A 17,052-nucleotide genomic window follows, 5' to 3' on the forward strand; every position below is an offset into this window, starting at 1 on the left:
ATTGTTTATTTCCTTATTTTTTTCTATATTCCCAGAGACATTTGGGTCTATTTCTAGATTCTCTATTCTGTTTACTTGATCTACGCTAGCATCAAACTTTTAATTACTGTAGCCTATTTTTTGAGAATTTTCTTGGTTTATTTTTTCGTATAAACTAAAGAACCTTGTCTCTCTCTACCCCCACCATTTTTATTGTATATATGTATGTATGTGTGTATGTATGTATGTATCTATCTATCTGGCACTTATATAGTTCTTCCTGGGCACAGTTGTGAACATGTCAAATTTACAAGCTAGTGTAAAAAGACACCTTTATGATTTTTACTCTTGTAACCGAGAACAGGTATGCCCTTCCCTTTCCTTTTCTTTTGCATGTCCATGGACACTCCGGAAAATATTGTCATTGCACCGCATCAGTATTTTCTATTGCTTCCAGTAGACCTCAACCTATTATGAGTTTTAGCTCCATAAATCAATTTTCCCAGGATCTAATAATCGCTGGATTTGGGTTTTTTTTCCTTTTTACCCTTTGACTCCCTTGTTTAGAGCTCCCCATCCAGGGGAGTCGAGGCAGCTTAGGGACACAGCATTGCCCAAGACAGTAGAGCTGCAGCCAAGAATGGGAGGAAGGTCCCCATGGGGGTGGGGGGTGGAGGGTAAGGGGGTGGGGGTAGGGCGGGTGATGGTCTTGCCACCTCAGAGCTTGCATGGTCCCCTTTCTGTTTCATCTCCTCTGTCCCATCTGATACCAGAACCTTGTCTGGGGGCTCAGCCTATTACCTGGGGCCCTTAAAAATAAACATTTTAAAGCTGTTAACTAAACTGTTGGATTTTATACTTAAGAATATTGTGAACATGCAGCTCCAAGAGCTCTCAGGAATGCTTTAGGACAACCTCCTACTTCTAGGCCAGCCTCACATAACCAGGATCAGCCCTCCCCCAGGCTGCTTAGGTGCACAGCGGCCTGGGTCAGTGAGCGGTTTGGCGAGAACATGTATGGAGGAAGTGCATTTACAGCCTGATCCACAGCGCAGGCTGATCTGGTCACAGCCATTGCAGTGAAAATAGTAAAAGGCCCGGAAGTGCCTCTAATACCTGAACGCGCTGCCTTTCCTGATTGCCCTCACTCTGCTGTCACGCTTCAGGAAGCAGAAAACCTGGAATTGTGCGTGTCTTTTCCAACTGCAGCTCCCTTTATTCTCGGAGATTTCAGACCAAAGCATGAGACTCGGTACCTCCAAACCCTATTGTCTGCTTGTGTCTTCCTGTTCACCTCAGAGCCCTCTGAGACACTCTCGGCTATGGCCCAGAGCTGGGTCAGCTCCGAGGGGGAGTGCAAGTTCATCCCTCCTGGTGGTTCCCAAACCTGGGCTGACCAGAGTAACGGTGATCAGCTGAATGTGGGCATCAGAGACCTGGGCCCCTCATCCTATTACAGAGAAAGCTGCTAACACTTACGTGAGTCATGCAAGGTCACACTGCTGGACTTGTCCAAGGTCACACCACAAGACTTGTCCAAGGCAAGACCGCTAGCTCTCAGTGGCATGCAGTAAGGAGACAGGCCCCCACCCTCAGCCCAGTGTTCCTTCCTGTCAGCTGTCTAATTTCCATCCTCTCTGCTGCCTTTGGTGTATTTATGCCTTTCCTAGGCCACCTCTTCCATTTTCCTCTGCTCTGTCTTTTTCTCCTTCCTGCCTCTCTTACTAATTTGTCTGTAGGAAGCAGGACTAACTTGTCACGGTCCTAGTGGGCATATCCATCCAGGATGCTGTCAGGGTCATTTAGAACCACCATCCCCCTCCCACACCCCAGGACTCCAGTGTGTCGTAGCTCATTGACCTGAAAGTCCATTGTTGATACCTGTCACAATACTACTACCCCGGTGGGGGTAATGTTATAAAGTGTACACTTTAGTGAAAATGAAATTGTTGACAAGAGGCTGTGATGTGAGAAGTAGGGAAAGCAAAGACTAGAAAAGCGAATGCAGGTATGTCTGGCTGGACCTATTTGAAGCACACTAATGTGTCATGTTCTTTCTCACCTCTAGGCTTTTGCCCATGCTGTTCCCTCTCCCTAGAATGCTTTTCCCTCCCCAACCCCCTTCTACTGGCTAGCTTCAACTCCTCCATCCAGACTTGGATATGAATTCCTAGGCAGGCTGTCCTGCATGCTCCCCTCTCCCCACCGTGCACCTCAGGCTGGGCATGGGCTTTTCCTGTGTATTTTCACGTCCTTAACCCAAAGTGCTCTGTGTTATTAATATAATTGCCTGTTACTCGGACAGCAGGAGTTACGTAAACTCAGGGTGGATTTATCAACACAATTTGTTCTTATTTTCTTTACGTTGATTTAAGTTTGAATCTTAGTCTATAGTCTACTGGGCTGGCAGGAAATTCCATTTCAGTATGAACTGGGGCTCTGGCCTCCTCCTTAGGGTCACACAGGACTCTGAGAGGATGATGTTGTGCTTGGAAAATGAGGGTGGGGCCTTGGATTTTTAGTGCATTGGCTTGGGAATCCATGTCCTTCTGGTCCAAGCCTCTGTTTCTATGCCAGGCAGAAATCGTGGGTCTTCTTGCTGGGGCTGGGACACTGGGACCCAGGGATTACCCCTTTTGTGCATTCTTGATGTGGTCTTGCCACCTGGGCTCTGCCGGAGACCAGGGCACAATCCCCTCTCATGGAGCTGCTGATGTCTGTCCCTGCTCTTGGGAGGACACTGGCAAATCTCTCTCTATGCTCCCTACTCCGCCTTTTACCTCTCCAGTGACTGTAGGATGCCATAAAACAAACACAGTTGTTCCCTTCACACCGCTTCTTCTTCGGGCATTGCAACGAGCTGTGGAAAGCCCACTCTCAGAGGGAAACCTCAGGGAGAACAGACAAATGATCCCCACACATTGTGCTGCCATGCTTGTTTGGATCCCCGGAGGTGGTCCCAGGACCCAGTGCCTGGTCCACAGCGTGGACTTACCGAGGACTGGGAGCAAATGGAAGTTGGACCTTGACTAGCCCAAGGCTGCCACCTAGGGTTTTGCAGGTCACACAGTGCAAATCTAGAGGATTTCACTCATTCAATATGGTTATTTATTAAGATCGTTTTCTGGCAGTGTTTTGTAAAGTGTGTCGGAAAGGGGGAGCTTTTTCTAATTTGTACAAATTCATAAGATCTAGTGGAAGCCGGTTCCTTTTTCTACATTTTCTCATTAAATTTCTGAAAATCAACAAGTGATAAAAAACATAAGCAAAATACTGGGAAATCAAAAATCACTTTTTGCTTGATAAAGATTCTGTGAAGTATTTTTGATTTTGGTAATTCACATGAACTACATCCAGACGCTTAGTATTTCAAAATGATAAAAATGGAATCGCCGGAGAGTAGGAAATAAGGAAAGAAGCAGAAGTCTGAGTTAAATCATTCCTGCTTGAAGTTATAATCAGATTCAATAGGCAAAAATGTTGTTAATATCATGTCTTCATAACTTGTGGTTATTTGTAACTCTAGGTATTTTTTTATATTTATAAATAAACTGTTTCAAAATATGTTTTTTTATGAAAATAAAGGTTTTTTGTCTTAATTTCTCCTTCTTGATGCAATTTGAACCCATCCCTTCTTATTTTGTCTCCACTAACAATTGAAAGTAAGTTTTTCTCCCGACTGGCAATGGCAGCTTACATCTACATGAAGATAATGATCAAAGGATACGTTTGTGCTTTTAAATGAAAGAAAATGCCTTTATTTGTGTGTTTTTGTTTTTTTGTTTTGTTTTTAACAGAACCCATGGTGAAGGAGCCAGTGGAAGACACAGACCCTAGCACTTTATCATTCAACGTGGTAAGTTACAAATTTTACACTCATGGTGATGACTTTTTGTTTTTCCTTTTTTTTCCATTGTTATTTCTTTACGTTTTTTATTACTCAGTATTTCCCCGAAAATCAGAAACCCCAAAATGAAATTTTCCCAAGATAAGTTTCGTTTTTGTTTTTGTTTTTTTTTTATCATGGTAAGATCTGTGGCATTATAAACTCCAGGCTAAACATGGTATTTGATTCTGTTCTGGTTTTGTACCTTCCAGAAGTGATATTCTCAGATGATGCAAGGTCTTTGTCTACTTGAGTACTTTTAATACTATCTATGTTTAATCACCCCTTCTTCAAAATTCAAAATTCAAAACATCTAACTTGACAATGAAGGAAAAAATAGGACTGACTCCTGGTAACTGAGTGCTGCCTGTATGCCAGATGGGTACACACTGTTGATTTACCTGTCACCATGTTGAATTCCCATAACAACCCTATAAGGTGGGCACTGCCCATTTTACAGATGAAATACTGAGGCGCGAGGGGTGAGGTCAGTTGCCCTACTTGGAGCAGCCAGGTGGGATGTAAACCCGGCAGCTGGCTTCGGGTTCCACCTCACCCTCCTGTGACCACTCTGGCCTGCGTGCTGCCTTCAGCTTGACCAAAGGATTCCCACACATTGTTCTTTACCCTCCACACAACCTATGAGTGGTGGGGCTGGCATTTTTATCCCCATTCTGCAGATGGAGAAATGGAAGCTCACTGACTTGTATGAAGTCACTGTGCTCTCCTGTGCAGTACTGCCTCTTGCTTAGGACCAAATCTGTGCCTCTGACAACATTCCAGGTGTTACTGTACCTACAGTGTGAGACACAGTCCCTTTTTTAAAGTGTTCAGAGGATCTGATCTACTGAGTCATGAAAAATTCTGATGAACTTATTTAGCTAAATGACATCGAATACACTTGACATAATTAAATTTGATGTCTTTTTAAGTCTTTGGTGATTCACAAGGCCCTTCGGTGTCTTGAAGACCCGAGGTATTTGTTTTCGTGGCTGTTAGTGAACCACTGCAGAGTTTGATAAGTGATTTGTAGACCTTTGTGCAACCAATAGGGTGGTTTCCTTTTGAATCCATTCTGGTCAACTCAGGACAGAAGTCTTCCAACAGTGAGTACTGCCCAAGGCACATGCTTGTTGGCCCAAATGAGTGTCACAGAAATGGTGAGACAAAATGGGTCTGTCCCTATAATTCATGAAAACAAATGCACCTCAGTTTTAAACGGTAGGAAATAGATAGGGGGAATAGCACTGCAGATAAGAGAGGAAGTGTGGTTAGTGGTCAGAGCTGAGGACATTAGGAAGGCTTATTCTGTTTCATGTTCCAACATTAACTTCTCATCAACATTGGTTTCAATTCTGTAAATTGAGACGACAAACAAGCTTATGGGTCAGCTCTAATGCTAAGTCCAAGGCGAAAAACTTGCAAGGTTTTAAATTAAAAGCATGACTTCCCCAAGACAAAGCTTTCTTTTCACTTTGATTGTATAATTGACCATGGTGTTTAAAAATAACATTCCTCTTTTGTTGGTTTCTACAGTCAGACAAATATCCCATTCAAGACACGGGACTCCCTAAAGGTATGTGCAGTTAATATAACTACTTGAACTTGTGATTATTTTAATATCTTGAACAAAGCACTAGTCAAAGTAATTTTTCGTTATTTAAAATTGTAAAACAGAACCCTGCTGGTCATTTAGTTCACGACGTTTTGATGATTATCTCAGGCATGAATTTTCTTTTTAAAATCTAGAAATTATTTTATAACAATTAAACATCAAATTCCTATGGTGTTTTTAACATGCATATAATGAAGATACCCAGGGCTCTAGGCTGCAAGTGGCAGAAGCCTAAGCCACTTAGTTTAAAAAAGCAGGGAGAGACTCTCTGGCTCCAGGCCTTTGGCTGCTGCTGGACCCAAGTGTTTGAAGGGCAGCTCCAGCTAAGTCTCCATCTCTCCCTCTCTCAGGGTTCTTTTCTGTGGTGGCTTCGTTCTCAGCTGGTTTCCCCCATGTGGTGGGAAGGATGGTCCCAACCCTGTTAGCATCTCTTGGTACTGCTCAAAATGGTAGACAGAGAGGGAGGCTTTCCCCCAAAACCCATAGCACAATTTTAGGGATGGTAGTAATATGAATGGTTTGGTCGTGTGGCCATCGCTGAATCAGTTGTGGTCACCACGATGCTGGATAACTTTGGCCAGGTATGAGCCTTGAGGTTGGGTTGAGGGGACAGGCAGTCATTTCCACCCAAACCACAGAAAAGCAGGTTCTGTTACCAAAGGGCCAAGGGATGCTTGTCAGGCCCCAAAGCAAACACGGCTCTTTCTTAACCCTTAGATGGATGTTTGGACACGCTGTGGGCTGTAAGGTGGCCAGGCCTTCGCGTGTTCTAGTCTCGCCTGCAGGGCAGTGTGCGGGGCTGCGTTCATCCTGCAGGCAAGGCTGCTGGTTGTCATGCTGGAGCGTTTTTACCTTGTGCTCTGCTGACAGCCAGAGAGGAAGGGAGGGGTGGGGTGGTGGTGCAGAATAAGCAGATCTAACCAGCTTCAGAGCTGCACCCTCCACCCCCTGCCCCTCTCCACCCCTCACTTCCTGGAGAGGGAGGACTTCCCAGATCACATATGGGTTTCCCAGCAGTGCCTGCGGTAATGGGTATCATAGGGTCACGCTGACTGGAGGTGGGTGAGAGCTCTGGCCGGGGCCCACCTGTGGTTAAGCCTGGGTGCTGCCAAGCCTCCCCTCTCTTCCATTCTCTACTCACCAGACCCTCCCCTCTGCTCTCGGAAATTACACCATTAGAGTTTCATTCCTTTTGTCGCCTCCTGTGCATGTTCCAGGAATGGCAGTGGTGTAGGGAAGGCCAGGTGTGAGCCCCAATCCTGGCCGCGAGGGGAGTTTTCTGGCTCGCTCACTCCCCCTTTACTCTCTCCATGAATGGCTTCTGAGTGTCCTGAATCCCCCCCATCTGTGTTTCTCTGGTTCAGCAGGAAAGTGAATGGTATGAGCCTGGCAGCCAGGCACAGATGGGAGGCAGTCTTGGGTGGCACAGACATCAGTGTGCGGTGATGGATGACTCATCCAGGGAGCATGTTTAAAATGCAGATCCTGGGTCTGGGTCTGGCCAGGAAACCTGAATTTTAACACTTATCTAAGTGCTTGGGACACAAACCTCACTTTGAGAGCCAGCCTAAGAAGCTTCAGGAACTCTCCGCCACTGGGGCCATGTGGAAGAGAGACTGGGGCCATGTGGAAGAGAGAGCCCAACTCAGCCACACTGGCTCTGAGCAGACTCAGCAGTGACTCAGGTCCCAGGGTCTCAGTCCCCTGTTTGACGCCCAAGGAGGGTACGTTAGCATCCACCCCCAAGGGAGCTCGTGAGAATTTAACGGACTGAGTCTGGAACAGTGCCTGGCACATGTGCGTGTCAGACGGGCAGAGGGAAATCTGGCCAGTGAATTGTGAAAAATCAAGGCCAAGGACTGTCAAAAGCTCTCACAGCAGAATGACAAAAATGGGACTATTTTAGACCAAGGCTGAATTGCAGCGACTCTGGGAATGCAATGTCATGGTTTGATCTGTCTAAAGATCTTTTTTATCACCCTTTCACATGACTTCCCATTTTCAAAGAAAAAGACTATTGCTTAACAACCTGATACATTAGTAACTGTACTATTGGGGTTCTCCTAGAACTTGAGTTTCACAAAAACTTAATTAAAATGGTGATGAGTTGACAAGTAACGCTGCTGTGAAAACCATATGCTAGATCTTTCCTCTGTCCTTTATTCATGGGGAATAATATTATTAAGCACATGATTTCTTCTTTTCTTTTTCTTTTTTTAAAGATTTTATGGGGGAATTGGGGGAGGGGAACAGGGTTGGGGAATTGGGGAAGGGGACCAGCCAAGTTGTTGTTCTTCAATCTTCGTTGTGGAGGGCGCCAGTCGCCATCTGACTTCCCCTCGGCAGCTCGTGGCCTCTAAGCTCAAGGTGCTGTGTTCAGACTTAGTTGCTGGTGGGCGTAGCCACCATCCCATGTGGGAGTCAAACCCAGCAGCCTTGTTGTTAAGAGCGCACCTCCTAACCACTGAGCCATCCATGTGGCAGCTCAGCTCAAGGTGCTGAGTTCAGTCTTAGTTGTGGGTGGGCACGTAGCCCACCATCGAACCGGCAATCTTGTTGTTATACCAGCTGAGCCATCCTGCCACCTGTTGGCAGCTCAGCGACAGCTCAGCTCAGGCGCATGTGGGAATTGAACCGGTGGCCCTGTTGCTCAGCTCTTGCGCTCTTAAGCCAGCTCTTAACCAATTGAGCCACTCGGCCGGCCTGCCCCATGATTTCTTATTTTCAAAGAAAGACACCATCTTACAATGTAATGAACCATGTCTAGACATTTAAATACTTACTCCAACATTTGCATTCAATAATATAACGATGTAATGTCTGTTAGTATTTTGTTTGTTTTTGTTTTTGTTTTAAAGATTTTATTGGGGAAGGGGAACAGTGTTAGGGAATTGGGGAAGGGGAACAGCCAAGTTGTTGTCCTGCAATCTTAGTTGTGAAGGGCGCAGCTAGCTCACCTCCAAGTCCAGTCACCATCCGGCCACCCTTCGGCAGCTCGCGGCCGCTCAGCTCAAGGTGCTGTGTTCAATCTTAGTTGCAGGTGGGCATAACCACCATCCCATGCGGGGATCAAAGTGGCAACCTTGTTAGGAGCATGTGCTCTCACCAGCTGAGCCATCCTGCCACCTGTTGGCTGCTCAGCAGCAGCTCAGCTCAGGTGCAGCTCACTGGCTCATGTGGGAATCGAACCGGCCACCCTGTTGCTCAGAGCTTGCGCTCTTAACCAACTGAGCCACTGGGCCAGCCCCTGCTAGTATTTTTTTTTAAACATACCATAATGGACCCAATATCATCATTAAATGTTTATGGTAATTTTCTCATTGAAGTTGTCTTTAGGGGAAAATAAAAACCCTTATGAATCAGTGAAGAGACTACTTTATAGATTTAAAAGTAAATGTCATCTGGGCTGGCCGTGTGGCGTGTTGGTTAAGAGGTGGCTTGGGACACCAGCTCTGAGCAGAAGGGCTGCCGGTTCAGATCCCACATTAGGGCCAGTGACTCTGCACCCTCTACAGCTAAGATGGTGAACAACAGCTCGACCTGGAGCTGGGCTGCCGCGAGTCGCCGATGACAGTGTAGGCTGCAGCAGGGCTGCAGTGGGCTCCCATAAGCTACTGTGAGTGGCTGGCAGCTGGCATGAGCTTCCATGAGCTGCCATGAGCGGCCATCCAGTGGCTGGTGACCGATCTGCCTCACCCGGTTAGAGTGCAATAATAATACCAACATGGACCAGTGAAGCGACGTCCTTCACAACTAGACTGAAGAACAAAGGGACAGCAACTTGTCTGTTCCCTTTCCCCGATTCCCCAACATTGTTCCCCTCCCCCAATTCCCCAATAAAATCTTAAAACAAAACAAAAAGTAAATGTCATCTAATTTTATTAAGTACAAACTGAAACTCCAACATTTAAGTGAATTTTAGGGGAGCTTACTTTATTGAATAGATGAGTCATTTGTAATTGGCTCAAGTAATTTCCATTTAGTTAAAAAGAACCCAACATGTATTTTCTTAAGCAGATGAAGCCTGTTTCACAAACTCTTTATTACGCCTCTGTATATTTCTACTTTATTCATGGACAGCAGAAAGTTCATTCCTTAATGCAGTTCAAACCAGAGCGATTTTGAATCATGTGGTTTTACCATAAATCAGCTGTGGAAATCTAGTGTAATTTCAGTGATCAGCATGTTTTTGATGAAAAATGTTATTATACTTGTTTCTCATTGGGCATGAGTGGGTAGCTTCCGTATCCCCTGATTTTGTAGACCTCAGGGGGTTCATTCTGTATGGCCACTTTTATGGTGGGTGTTCTGTGACAGCCCACAACCACTGAACTCAGGGCTAATTTAAGGTTGGACAGAATTCCTGATAGTTTGTGGAAGACGCTGGCTTGGGTATTCTGAAGGAAATGTGACTTCACATTTTGAGGAAAAATATCCTTGGGGAAAGAATTCTGAGTTTTGAGGCACTATACATAGTGAGGGGACATTGCACATGAATACATCATAAATCAATTAAGATTTTATCATCTTCATTTTTTTCTAGTGTGAATGCTCTTTTAGTATTCAAAAATTTTTATAGTGAATTTAACGTTAAAAGGGAACTTGAGTAGACTGATTCTATTGTTAATACTTTTGAGGAATTTGAACTTAAGCCTAGATGATCATTGTGGGTGGGGGGCATTTTAGAACAATTTGTTAACTAAATGTAGAAGTAGTAGTTCTTCAATTTGTCATAACGGTTTGAAAAAGTTAGGAGAAAATAAACAAGTAGTAAGGAAGTCACTAAAATAATTCAAGAGTAAAAATGTCTGCCCTCAAACTAGCAAGCTGATATGGTGTGTTTGATATGATTTCTCACCTCGCAGATTGGCAGTCTTTTGTTAACGGGTTTCCTTGTTCAAACATGAAACCGAGCACCCGACCACCTGCATGGCTTGCTGTGTGTCCGGGCCCTGCTCATTCTATAAGTACACTCCCTCCCACCCACCTTGACCGAGACCCTTTTGGGAATCTCCTGTTATAATAAACCAAAAACTCAACCTCCCTTCCCCCAAATTATGACACGAATACAAAGGTGACCATTCTGCAAAACTTTTTTTCTTTTGTGGAGGGCAGAAGCGAGGTGACCACAGGAGTGCTTGGAATACCACATAAGAAAAGTTGCTATTTAAAATCAAGTTATCCTCACTTTTACAAAAACTCACTTTTACAAAAAACTCACTTTTACAAAAATCCTGGGCTGACGATTATGACACTAGCTATTGTGAGAGGAAGTATGGCTGAAATTACAGGTGCGTTACTTTCTACTGTGCAGAGTCACACGTTAGTCTGCGCTAGAGTCTGTCTGTGGGGTGCTTGTTGGATGTCAGATTTCTGGGGTCCCTGAGATTCCAGTTAAGGAGTCTGGGATGGAGCCTAAGAATCTGCATTGTTAATAAGCAGCCCAGGTGACTCAGATGCAAGAGAGCAGAGGACTGCATTTTAAGAAACACAAGCTAGATAGATCTCTGCTGCTCTAGCTTAAAAAGATAACACATAGAATTTCAGTAAAAGACCATTGCTTTTAGCTTAAATTTCTTGGGTAATACTATCAAGGAAAAAATCTGTTACTCTGGTCATAATTGTGTTGGAGGCAATGAATATAGCCCCTTATTTGAATAAATCTAGCCACTCAGTACACAATAGGTGAATGAAATGTTTATAAATGTAAAAAATAAATAGAGGAATCAATCTTTCATTCGTTCTTAACTTTTGAGCCCTGAGTTAAATTATTCTCTGTTTAAGGCTCTATCACTCTAAAAATGTACATGACACAAAACATTTCTTTCATAACATACTACAGTTCTGTGAACTGTTAAGTTTAGAGTGCGACGTTAAATTCTGTGGTTAAAGAATAAAATCTGATGGAACAAAATCAGTTTTTAACACATTTGTATAACTTTCCCTACACGTTGGGAAGCTACGTTACAACATGTGAGACAATCTGAGGATGAAGCTCATTTGTATCAGTGAATTTTGAAAGGTGTTAAACATTTCACATGCATAGCATGCTCCTTTGACCACCCTGGCAATCCCCACTTTCACAATAGAACTGACATGCCTTTGCATTTGAATTTTGGGAGGGGGAACTGGCAAGACAAGTATAAACTCACTCTGCTGACTGAAAGACTTAGTCAAATGTCAGACAAATGAGTGACACAGTGGAATTGATGTAATGTCAATCAGAGAGTGAGTTTTGAGTGCCTCTTATTCACCCCATTGGTGAGAGAAAGATCCTGCCCTGGGGGTGGGGATGGCCAAACACACTACGCCTGACACTGGACGGATGCCATCCACAGCCGTTTATGAGTCTCATATGCTCACAGCTTGGGGGAAGTAGACACAGCCCACCATGCAGGGCCACACTTGGGCTCCACTGGGCAACAGAGAGAACAGCCAGGTGCCACGGGAGGCAGGCGTTGTAGTAACAAGAGGGTGTGGTGCCCCCTGGTCCCTGATGGAGGATGAGACAGATGGGTTTGTCTGATTAATTCTGCGGGCTGGCAGGGAACTGAAGCCCACCACGCAGGGATTAGCAGGGACTGTGCTGGTCCCCTTGGTAAGGAGCGTTGTTTAGTGAGGGGGCCTTCTCTGTGGAGCAGAGTGCCATTTGAGGCCCTCCTGGTTTTACCAGATGGGAAGGCGACACATCATATGGAGTCTTAATTTCAGGCTTTCACCACAGCGTGTGTGCTGTCTTTATCAAGCTTTCTGTCTTTTTTTCCTAGCTGAGGAGTGTGATCCAATTACTTTGAACTGCCCAACAAATTCTGATGTGCAACATCAGGTAAGAATAATTTCAGTTATATTTCTACCTTTAGGTACGTGCTAAGCCAACCAGATTTTTAAATTATTTTTTAGGAATTATCTTCTAGAGCTTTAAAAATAAAGAGAAGAACAGGAGTTTTAGCCAACAAAATAAGTTTAGAAATGATCTTTAAGCATCCCAGTAATATAGCCTATCCATAGAACTTCTGTTACTTCTAGTAACTGTGGAGGCTTGAATCTCTTCTGTGCAATAAATATTTATTTGTATGCTCAAAACAGACGATGTCACTGATTTAGAAAGGAGAACTGCTTTCTTTCCCATGTAGTTGGTATGTTGTGGATGGGAACTTTTTATTAAGCTACAACAAAACGAAACAGCCTAATGACATTTTTGTAATATTTTATAAAACTTTTACTTTTTTCAGATATCAGAAGTCAAACTTTAACATATTATTTTCATTGTCTTTTTCTGGAAAGCAAATACATTTATTGGTTTCTGGTTATACAAGAATGGTTGTTATTTTAAACTTTGGTAAAAATGTACCAAAAAAAAAAAAAAAGAGAGAGAATTTCCTGTCATTCCACCGTTCGTCTTTTGAGGTACATTCTTCCAGAAACTTCCTCGGGTTGCCTTGTGCTTCAGTTACTTCTTGTATTGTCCTGTCCATCTCATTCACTCACCAAAGCTCATTAGTAAATTGCACAATACCTTTCATCTGCTAAACTATATTTAGAGCATTAAATGTCTCAAAAAGCACTACTTGCCTCAAGTGGAGTCTTGCTCCTTCCATAACACCAAGTTCATTTTTAACAAGACAAATTTGAAGTTTTGTTTAACCTTGCTTTTAAAACGTCGGTCTTAATAAATCATTACTAATGATGTTCTTGGATAGACAAATCACTTTTGTAATAAAGCCAAGTAATGTAATACAGGCGATAAGACAAGCAATTTCAATTATAAAAATTATAATTGAAAGTTGTCACTGGTGCTACTTTAATTTTGATTTGGGGGTCTCCAGTCACCCACTGTGGATATCATATTCTTCTTTATTAATCTTATTACTCAGCATTTTCCTTGGAATTACAATCTAGTGATTGACTTTGATACTGATTGAATTTGAACTATTTTAGTGAATATATATATATATATTTTTTTCTTTTTTCCCCCTTGTAATTCTTAATTTGTTTAACAACGTTTTGCTCCTCACATTTTTTTTTTGTGACATACTATAGACTCCCTGAAAGATATAAGAATGCTATATTGTTTACTTTGCTTTTTGGGATTTTTCAAAACCATTTAGGTTAGGTACAGAATATACATAAGGACACTGTTCAGTATTTTTTCTAATTTTAGTGTTACAGTTCTGGCTATGTGAAGCAAAGACTATCCATCCTAAACGATGAAAATATACTTATCAACTAAAAAAAGGGGAAAAAAACTATTTGAGTTTTTGTTTTTTTCATTTCTGCTTTAAAACAGAATGCCTTGTATTCCTATAAAAAGTAGGCTGGTGCCTAGCTATTTCAGTTGGTTCTTTGTATAATCTACAGGATTTGTTCTAACTGCTAGATATTCAGAAAGATTCTTTGAAACCAACTTGGCAGTTAGAACAAAGAAAACTCACTAGGGAAGAAATGTTTAAAAAAAAAACCCAAAAAACCCCATACTCCATTTTCTATAGCTCAAACATTAAAAGTTTTAAGCTGAAAACATGTCCTTTAGAATATTTCATATTTGCTGTTTTAGTGATTTTTAGAACTTAAAAACTAAAATCTGTTCTACGAGCACTTAATGTTAGCTGTCTTGTTTGAATGATACAAAGGAGGAACACTGAAGTGTCCTGGGGTCAAAAATTAAAGTCTGACATCTCAGGCAAAATTTCATAAAGTACCTTTTACTTTTAGTAAATTAAAATCAATACCCCATCTCCTAGGGCTATCCTGCTCCTTTAATTTATTACAACCTTTATCAAATAATTAAGTTTTCACTACTTTAATTACATGTACAAATATATGGCTAATGATAGTAAAGCAACCTTTGTTCTAGTTTGTAGCCAAGAATCCACTCCAAGAGGGGCTGAAGTTATAAGAAAAATAGCAACTATTTTTCCAACTTAGCAACTATGCTAAGTTGGAGTTAGAGGTCATGGAAAGAATGACGTTTTCCTCTATTTATGTTGTTTATTTGGTTTACCAAGCTAGAGTTGTGTTTCTTTCTTTTTAAAAAAAATTTTTAAAAGCCACATTAAATGATTGGCTCATTTAGTTGTGACAAAAGTACCATACTCATGTAAGATGTTAATAAAGGAAGCTGGGTATAGGGTACACAGGAACTCTCTATACTATATCCGCAAATTTTCTGTAAGTCTAATTCTATCATAAAATAAAAATTTATTTACAAAACTACACTAAATAAAATTTAGAATCTAGAAAAATTAAAAAGAACTCATCCATAATTCTACCACTCTAATACAACTATTTTTGTCATTTTGATGTATTTCCTTCTATATTTTTATATGGATAATTATAAAAATGGGAAATAATTGTATATCTTGCTTTTGTTATATAAAATTATCTCACAAACATTTTACCCAGTTTGCTACAAGGCCTTCCCATCAGTTTGAATGGCTGCGTAATATCATCTCTGACACAGAAATAGATCCTAGGGTGTGTGTCTGGGGGCAGGTGAGACACTTCTGGTGGAAGGAAGAGTCCAAGCATGGGCCCTGAGGAGCGTCAGGGACTGGAGTGAGCTTTGCCTGGAGCTGAAGTATTGGGAGATCGTAGGAGAAAAATAAGTTGGGCCCCAGAGCCTTGAATGCCAGAGACGGGTAGATGGACATTATTGGGGTTTTAAGTGACAGTTCCATGACCATATTTGGGACCTGGGGGGGCTGGAGAGAAGACGATACTAGGTTTAAGCCTGTGACCGGGAGATGGTTGCTACTAACAATATAAGTGGAGAATTCCAGAAGAAGATCTGATTTGTGTGTAACTGTTAGGATTGCGTTTTGTTTGATTATGGGTTGCGAAAGAGGAGATAAAGGTTTGTGGAGTTCGGGGTGTGTGAAATTTTTGGTGATGCCCAGTAGGTGGTAGACAATGCAGCCTAGGTATTGGTTTGGGCTCATGGGTCAGGAGGTTGAAGGTGAGGCCCTAGGAGTATACGAGACAATCAGGGAGAAACAGAGGGTCCAAGGATGAGGAACATTTTGCTTCAGAGGCCAGAGAGGAACAGGAGCTCAGAAGTAGACAGAGGAGTGGCCAGAGAGGAAAGCTGTCTGTGGCGAAGGCAGCTGTACTTCCCTTCATAGCACTGATCTCCAGTTGTGGTTACATGTTTGCTGACGATTTCATTGTCCCTCCCAGTGATTAGACCATGACTTAGAAGGGCAGGGACTGCTGTGTCTTTTTGCTCATAGTTGCATCCTCACTGCCTAGTACATATAATAGTAAGTCTCAATAAATAAGTGATGAATAAAGACCAGGACTGGGCATTGCTTCAAGAGCCAAGGAAATGGCCTTCAACATCCTCAGGCAACAGTGTGGTCAAGGGCAAGGCCCACAGAAACACCACTGGTTTGTTCCTGGGAACCTTCCGGAAGGAAATCGGTCATAAGGAGAAAAACACAATTGCAAGGCTTAAGGGGTGAGTGGGTGATAAGAAAGTTTATGCAGTTCTGTCAAATTTATTAAGGCAGGAAGCAAAAATATTAACCACTTATTTGAGGGTGATGGAAGTACAGAAAAAGCTTCCTTTGTTTTAGGATGGGAAACATTAAATTTTAAAGGGTAAGGTATCACTGGGAGTGGTGAGATTAAAACTGAGAAGAGAGAGAAGTGGAATAATTAGTGGGATTTGTTTTCCCTGTGGGAAGTACAGAGGACTAATTTTCTTAGAAAATACTATTTATTGATGACATACTTCGCAGAGTTTTGTGGAGAACATGCAATACATCAATTTCCCTAAGGAACCTGTACTCTGGCAGGAAAGATCAGATATGTGTACACAAAGGTTAGATAAAGAAAGTTATGAAAGGCACAGAGCTGAGGTAGCATTTTAAAAGTAAGAACCATATGATTTCACTGATATGTGGGTTATAAAACTGAAAGCAACAAAGGAACAAGATAAACAAAGAAACAAAAACTCACAGACACAGATGATAGTTTAGTGGTTACCAGAGGGTAAGGGAGAAGGGGGGTGGTAGATGAGGGTAAATGGAGTCAAATATATGGTGATGGAAGGAGAACTGACTCTGGGTGGTGAGCACACAATGTGATATACAGATGATGTATTACAGAATCATACACTTGAAACCTATGTACCTTTACTAACCATTGTCACCCTGATAAACTCTAATTTAAAAAAAGAAGTAAGAAGCTGCACTCTTTTTCAGAGGCAAGACTAAGAGAAGGCTGGATGGGTAAAGATGTAAACATCCTTTTTAGCTGTAAAGACAAGTTGAGTTAGCTGCTGTCCCATTTGAGTAGTGCCTTGTATGATGACATTGGGATGGTGCAGGAAAGGAGAAAACCCAGTGAAGATATTAGGGGTAAAGCATTTGTTCCATTTGTAAGTCAGGGATGTTACCGGCCTTCAGAACTAGGCGGTGGCATGATAGTGTTTGATAAATTGGAGATCAATTACAAGAGAATAGATGAGGAAATATCCATCCATCCATCCATCCATCCATCCATCCATCCATCCACCCACCCATCCACCCATCCATCCATCCATCCATCCATCCATCCATCCATCCATCCA

At 42.4% G+C, this 17,052-nt stretch overlaps 1 protein-coding gene across 2 annotated transcripts in view; it reads left to right on the plus strand.

Moving 5' to 3' along the window:
• EDARADD (EDAR associated via death domain) overlaps positions 1-17,052 on the plus strand; it is a 54,306-nt gene that overhangs the window by 7,883 nt on the left and 29,371 nt on the right. For both annotated transcript variants that reach the window (XM_019651788.1, XM_019651789.1), the window contains exons 2-4: positions 3,777-3,835; positions 5,402-5,441; positions 12,248-12,306. In XM_019651788.1, coding sequence (XP_019507333.1) covers positions 3,777-3,835; positions 5,402-5,441; positions 12,248-12,306 — 158 coding nt within the window. The remainder of the gene's footprint in view (positions 1-3,776; positions 3,836-5,401; positions 5,442-12,247; positions 12,307-17,052) is intronic.

This window comes from Hipposideros armiger, unplaced genomic scaffold (genome assembly GCF_001890085.2).
Source record: "Hipposideros armiger isolate ML-2016 unplaced genomic scaffold, ASM189008v1 scaffold_167, whole genome shotgun sequence".
In the NCBI taxonomy this organism is placed as follows: domain Eukaryota; kingdom Metazoa; phylum Chordata; class Mammalia; order Chiroptera; family Hipposideridae; genus Hipposideros; species Hipposideros armiger.